The 7,389-nt window shown below is 31.4% G+C and overlaps 1 protein-coding gene across 1 annotated transcript; it reads left to right on the top strand.

The window, feature by feature from the left end:
- The first annotated feature begins 472 nt into the window (after positions 1–472).
- On the top strand, positions 473–6,146 carry LOC110826001 (glutamine synthetase nodule isozyme-like). Its single transcript, XM_022056570.2, has 12 exons — positions 473–643; positions 752–791; positions 923–1,026; positions 1,167–1,215; positions 1,336–1,442; positions 4,334–4,421; positions 4,573–4,701; positions 4,814–4,888; positions 4,984–5,037; positions 5,270–5,467; positions 5,567–5,627; positions 5,750–6,146. The coding sequence occupies exons 1-12, from the start codon at positions 570–572 to the stop codon at positions 5,839–5,841; spliced, it is 1,071 nt and encodes a 356-aa protein (XP_021912262.1). The 5' UTR covers positions 473–569; the 3' UTR covers positions 5,842–6,146.
- The last annotated feature ends 1,243 nt before the right edge of the window (positions 6,147–7,389 follow it).

Genomic DNA, 7,389 nt, shown 5'->3' with positions numbered 1-7,389 from the left:
GGGAAAATTAAGAAAAATAAATGTAAAGTAATTTTTTTTTAAAAAAGCTATTATTTCAATTTAGTATTTTCAATGCCGTTTGATTAAAAACCCTTAAATTTTCAAAATTCATATTTCAAACATGTAAAAAATTTAAATTAAATAATCATATGCAAAAAAAGAAGAAGAAAAATTGAAAGCCAAATATATATTTATATATTTTTCTTTTCGAGAAAAGATATAGAAAGTAATAATTATTATTTGAGTAAAAGAAAAATATAAATAAATAAAAAAAATTAATTGGCAAAATGAACAACTGGCAAATGCCCTTCCATTACTTTGGAGATTCCGTAGGCAGCAGAATCTTTTCTGTTTCTTCCCAAGAAATTAATTAAATATTTAAATATACTTTTTATTTATTTTTAAATTCTTACCATTTTTATTTCTCTTCCTTTTTTTACTCTTTGGTTCATTTTATTTGTAGGTGTCTCCTCCTTTTTCTATTTAAGCACCCAACTAAACCCTCCTCTCTCTCACAACTCTCTCCTTCTCTCTCCCTCTGTGTCTCTGCTTCAAGTTCAAAATCAATCATGTCTGTTCTCAGCGATCTCATCAACCTCAATCTCAGCGAAACCCCTGACAAAATCATAGCCGAATACATATGGTCAGCTTTCCCTCCTTCCTCCGTTCATTTCCGCTTCCACTCCTCTTTACTATTAATTTTTTTATTTCTCTTGTTGTTTCTGACTTCTTGATTCGATCAAACATGTAGGATCGGCGGATCTGGTATGGACATGAGGAGCAAAGCAAGGGTGAGCACAGTTTCTTTTTCATTTGCGATGATGATCTGCGGATGTTGAAAGCTGGATTGATTTTTGAGTTCTGAGATTATAGTAATGGTTTCCTTTTTTGTTTTTTCTTTAATTTTGAGTTTGGTCAACAGACTTTGCCTGGTCCCGTTACTGATCCTTCTAAACTCCCGAAGTGGAACTACGATGGCTCCAGCACTAACCAGGCCCCTGGAGACGACAGTGAAGTCATCTTGCAGTATGTGTCATGATTTTCAACCTGATTTATTATACGTACTCGTATACACCTATATTCGAATATAGCGTATATCTCTACTACATATATAGATAATTCGGAAAATTAGTTATGTTGTTTATCTGTAATTTATCTTGGATCAGTCCTCAGGCGGTCTTTAAGGATCCGTTCAGAAGGGGAAACAACATCCTGGTAATTAAATCTCTGTAAATTTCTCCCTGATTTTCTCCCTTAGTTAAATTTCCAATTTATACGGAAGTCAGTAAACGACAAAGTCAAAGGGTAATATGGTCTTTCAACATGCATAAATAGGTTATGTGCGACGCCTACACGCCGGCCGGGAAACCGATTCCGACCAACAAGAGGTTCAATGCTGCTAAGATCTTTAGCCATCCCGACGTCGTTGCCGAAGAGCCATGGTTCGTACTTTTCTTTTCTGTTTTACTTTTCTAGCTTTCTGATCATATCATCAGTTATATTCAATGAATAATAATCAATACGCGAGGTCAAATCTTACCAAATTTACTATTAATAATTTTAGGAATTCTTAAGGGTTTTCGTTTAAATTTCATTTATATTAATACGACTAAGATGCTAATAATAACAACAGAATTCTATTTTTCTTAGTTTCAATTCACCAAGTTTTAGTGTATTCTATATTATTCCGTGAAATTTACAAAAATGAGAAGACGAAATTGCCATCGAGAGATTTGATTTTTTTGTTCTTGGTGGGAAAAAGAAAAGTCTTTATTGAGGGACCCCTGCTGTCGTATTGGAGCCGCAAGAGACCAAAATTTCCATATCTATTATTCGTTTAAAATGGTTCGTGATTTTTTGGACTTCCCAGCTACCAAAGTAGCCTCTTACTGTTGCCCATGACCTTCGTACCCTGGATTTGTTGACTCCTTTGCCTTCAGTTGACTTCTATTAAAAAAAGGAAGTATATTTAGAATAAACAAATTTAATGAAAAAACATTATGTTTTGTATTTTATATTTAAAATGTATATTTCTCAGAAAGAGCCCAAAATGTCTTTGTAAACCAATTTGCCTATTGAAGTTGGAGGGCTGTGATTGTGTCTGATGGTCATAACATCTGTCCCAACATACAACTTTGAAAGATTAATTTTGGTTTTCTTCGATATGTACGTCGACATTGGTCATTTTGAGAAATCATTGTCTTCTTTTTGCCTTGTCAAATAACTTATCATGGTTATAAAACCAAGATACATTTCTCAAGATACTTTTTTTCTTTCTTTTTTGGATATAATAATAAGTAAACTGAAAGGTTCAGATTTCGTGATGCTTGGTTGTTGTTAATATTAATAATATCACATGGTTAGGTGGGTTGGTGACCGTGGAATTTAGTGACTTTTTTTGCTGTTAATTTAATATCACGTTAATTATATGGTTATTTTTTTCTTGTCTCTTATGCTTGAAAGTTAATTAAGAATTTGATGAAAAATAATAATAAATTAAATAAGCAGTATCTTCAGCGTTGATGAATGAAATTTGCTGAGGTCATTTATAGCTGCATGATTGTTTGATTCTGTTCCCAAATCCTTTCATGCTACAATGAATAGTATACTCCCTTGCGCGACCTCTCTCTCTCTCTCTCTCTCTCTCTCTATATATATATATAAGACGCGCACACACGTGACGCACACAGATACATATATATACACTACATTCGTATAAGCTACTTTTTATGCGCTCTAGGCGCGCATTAATATATTGCATTGTTAATTATTTTAACAAATATTAATTGTAAAATTTATTTTTTTCTTAATTATAACTAATATAAGTAGAATTGTCTAGATCGCAATACATTACGAACAAAAACTCACCGCATTTATGGGTAATTGGTGCAATTATTTTTTCTTCAAAGAAAAATATTATATATAGTTATATTTATATTACTTACACAGTATTTCTAAATATGTCATTTATTATTATTATATTTGCTTTCTAAAATTCCAGTTTCAGTTTAATTTTCAATTAAATTTTAAATTATTTTTTCAAGTAATACACATTTATATTTGTGTTGTATTAGTTTTAATTAAAAGTTATTACATTTTATCTTAATAAAAGTATAATGGGTATATTGAGATTTCAATTTCGATTTTTCTCTAGTGTTTCAGCAGTATTTGTCACTATTGAAATTTATAAGTAACTATTCTTTTATATTATTCTCAAATGCACAACTCTTTAAAAAAACTAAAAAAATAAAAGCAATATGTATGTCTATTATTTGTATTTATGATAATAGGCCACTAGTTATTTCTTAACGTTATTTGTTATTAGTTAAATTCATAATGAATTATTTCTTGGAACTATTAATAAAATGATACTATATTAATTATGAAAGTTCACAACTTTTTTTGAACTAGTCTATGTAAAACTAATTTATATCAAAATTGATTTATATATTTATATTTTTATATTGGTCATTATTTTTTTTTTTTGGAAATATCTTGTCATTGTTTTCTTGATAGATATTATTTTCCTGTATATCTATAGATATGTAATGTAATAGATGCGCCCATAAAGAGACTATCTCCAAACGTATATGCACATATATAAAATTACATATTTATATTAAAGTTGGTTGGAATGATATTTTACTTAGGTTCCGTAGGAACGATCCTTTAAATGACTAAGAAAATGAGAAAAGAGGATTCCATTTCTTGAATTTTAAAACTGTAGAGATTTTTCTGTAGTTGTTTCTTTCTGGGAAAATTGGGAAAAAATTAGATTTATTTTCTTTTTATGACGAGCATGCAGCAACTTAGATGACGTTACCCTTCTTTTGTGCTACTGACTGCTTGAGTTTGATCATAAGGCATCCACTTTAGGAAAGGAAAAAAGGAGAATTTTTAAACTGACTGCTAGTGCTAGTTGCCCAAATTTTATGGAAGCGGGTTTCTTTCTATTGGGTACTATTAGAGTCAAGTCAAAGGTGGAGATTGTGTTGGCGGAAAGGAAATGACCCGGAAAAAGTAGCCCCTTTAACAAGTTAGGTGCAAAAAGGACCCACTAAATTGATTCCCTTCAGATTCAAGTAACGTGCTATAAATTGAGATTAGAAAAAAAGTCTCTTTGAGGGTTAATTACAAACGTGTTATCTGGGCCTTTTGCACAGAGAAATGGCAGCCGTAAGTAACGCATATAAAATGTTTTAGGTGCAGAGATCTATCGAGGACACAGTAAATGTTCTTTGTACATGCATGATCATTTTGTCTGTCTTATAGATAAAACAAATATTTTTAGGCAAATGATAAACCAAATCCAATTTCCATGTTTTGATATCAGGTATGGAATAGAGCAGGAGTATACCCTTCTCCAAAAGGACGTGCATTGGCCTCTAGGCTGGCCAGTGGGTGGCTTTCCCGGCCCGCAGGTAAATTGATCCGTGGCTAGCTTGCCTGCAAATGCTTTTAACTGAGTAACTATTTACAAGCAAGGACTTAACGAATTAAGATTGTCTATAATAATTGTTTATAATAACTATATATAAGGAATTATTATGTATTAAATAATTATATACGCAGGGACCCTACTATTGTGGAACAGGAGCCGACAAGGCATTTGGCAGGGATATCGTGGATTCCCACTACAAAGCCTGTCTTTATGCTGGGATCAATATCAGCGGAATCAATGGAGAGGTTATGCCTGGCCAGGTAGGAAACCAATTAAATACACTCAATATTCCATCCGGTAGTTGTTAATTTTTGGCTTGTCTAAGCTTCTTTTGTAACTTGTTTTCTTTTTTACTGATTTTTCTGCTTTCAGTGGGAATTCCAAGTAGGTCCAGCTGTTGGTATTGCTTCTGGTGATCAATTGTGGGTTGCCCGATACATCCTCGAGGTATGCTTATTTAATTTGGCCCCAACTAGTTATTCTCTCATAATTCTTGTTTCATTTGGTGATTTTTATCTTTTTCTCTGTGCTTAACTGAACAGAGGATCACGGAGATTGCAGGAGTTGTCCTGTCATTTGATCCCAAACCAATTAAGGTTTGCATCCACTCCTCAAAAACACTTGTTTTCTTTAAGTTATAACCTCTACCTGTTATATAGTTTATCTCTTGCGAGATTTTTGCTGTCATATTTTTTATAATAGTGGGGAGCAAGTATTTTGCAAAAAATCAATTTGGCTAAACTGGCACATGAATGCATAAAATTTGCAAGTTCACTCTGTTGGGTACTCTTTTGGTTCATCTTATTCTAATGTTGTTACGATAACTAGGGTGATTGGAATGGCGCTGGCGCCCACACTAATTACAGCACCAAGTCCATGAGAAACGATGGGGGCATTGATGTTATCAAGAAAGCGATTGAGAAACTAGGATTACGCCACAAGGAGCACATTGCTGCCTATGGAGAGGGCAACGAAAGAAGATTGACAGGTCACCATGAGACTGCAGACATCAACACTTTCTCTTGGGTAAGTTATTTTTACTACCTCTTAGCAGTTCAAATCGGTTCCTGTTATTCTCACTTGTAAAATTCAATAATGCATTCATGTTTTTCCCAAATCATTTAGGGAGTTGCCAACAGAGGTGCCTCAATCCGTGTTGGTCGTGACACGGAAAAAGCTGGAAAAGGTAGGCAAATTCATCTATGAAGCTGATTTCAGTTTTTCAAAATAATCTGAATCTTATTTTGTGGTATGAAGATTGTGTTATGAGAAAGATGGGTTGATTAAATTTTGTTTGATGATGAACAGGTTACTTCGAAGACAGAAGGCCAGCATCGAACATGGATCCCTATGTTGTGACTTCGATGATTGCGGAAACCACAATCCTCTGGAAGCCTTAGAAAGGAAAGTAAGTGCACAGATTGGATAATGAAGATGAATGAGGGAGGGACACAAGTTGTTTCAATTACTCCACATAAAATCTTTCTCTCAACTCTCAACCTTATTTCTTTAATGCGCATATATATATATATATGTGCTGTCTTGAATTGATTTGGTTGTTCATCAAACTTTGTTTACTTTTTTTGTTAATTTATTTTTCTCATAGTTTTCCGGGCAGTTGTCTGCTCCTCTCTGCTTCTGCTTTGATTGTTCAAAGGGAAACCATGTTATGTTATTTAAATAAATTGCTAGTTTAGATGCTTAATTACTTGTTTTTTTTTTTGTCCTTTTTGAGGCTTTCTTGGAACAAGTGGGTTTAATAATTGAATGAATTTAGTAGAAATTGTGAAACTTATTTGCAAATTTAGTTTTTATTCTTAAAATTGTTGCAAATATAAAAATTCAGTTTCCAAGTGAAAGGATTAAAATAAATTATTTTAAATATGAAATTTTAAAATAAATTAGGATAATTTTGTAACAATTTGAAAATCTGGTTCTGAATTTTATTTGTGAAATTCGGGAAGAAATTAAAAAAATATGTAAAATTAATTAAATTTAAAAATAATTTATTTGGGAATTAAAATATTTGTTAAAAAATTAAAATAAATTAGGAAAATTTCTTTAAATATGTATATTAAAACTCATAATAAGTAGAATAAATTAAAATTTAAAAATAATTAGAAAATATTGAAATTAATAAAGTAATAAAATTAAATTAGAAGAAATTCAAAAAATTAATTAACTTAAAAATTGATTAAAAAATATTAAATTTTGTAAGTTAATTAAATTAAATATTGTAAAATGAATATAAAAATAAATAAATAAATAAATTAGAATTAAAAATTCACAATAATGGAAAGGACCAATCAAATAAGAGAGGCACATGGCCACCATACACATGGATGAGAAGATTCCCTCCCACTCATTTAATTAAACAACCCTTCCCCCATCATATAAATACCCAACAAAATATTTTTTCATCTCTTCTAATCCACCAAATAAAAGAAAATAAGAGAAGAAAGGAAGAATGGGAGGAGAGGGAGAGAAGAGACTGAAAAAAGAGAGTGAGGAAGCATTGGGACGATCCGCGTGGCAGAGGGAAAAAAAAGGTTAAGAGGGGACACCGCAAGTGGCCTAACTACCGTGTGACCACCCCTCTCACGTAGGTTCTTCTTTCGAACGATCCAAACGTAAGTTCTTTTCTTTTTTTTTTTATGATTCTTTTACTAAATAGTTTAAAATAACATGCATGATATTTAAAATAAATACATTTTAAGTTTACTTGATTTTAAATAAAAAAATTAAATTTAAATATAGAGATGGTGAAAGCAGTTTGGTGTAGTGAGAGAGTGATAAAAATTAAGTTATATTCATCTATATGTATATATATTTATCTAGGATATATATATATGGTGTATATATATGTATACATATTATGCATATGAGATATACATATATAAAATATAATGAATATGTGAATTTATATTTATTTACATGAATTTGATATA

Source organism: Carica papaya, chromosome 6, assembly GCF_054855325.1.
Source record: "Carica papaya isolate Zhongbai chromosome 6, ASM5485532v1, whole genome shotgun sequence".
Lineage (NCBI taxonomy): Eukaryota > Viridiplantae > Streptophyta > Magnoliopsida > Brassicales > Caricaceae > Carica > Carica papaya.
This window is presented reverse-complemented; position numbering and strand designations above follow the sequence as displayed.

Excerpts from the sequence above, each read along its gene's own strand:
- LOC110826001 (XM_022056570.2), top strand. The coding sequence starts at position 570 with ATGTCTGTTCTCAGCGATCTCATCAACCTCAATCTCAGCGAAACCCCT. Across the intron at positions 1,027-1,166 it reads GACAGTGAAGTCATCTTGCA|TCCTCAGGCGGTCTTTAAGG; the intron begins GTATGTGTCATG and ends ATCTTGGATCAG. Across the intron at positions 5,468-5,566 it reads ACATCAACACTTTCTCTTGG|GGAGTTGCCAACAGAGGTGC; the intron begins GTAAGTTATTTT and ends CAAATCATTTAG.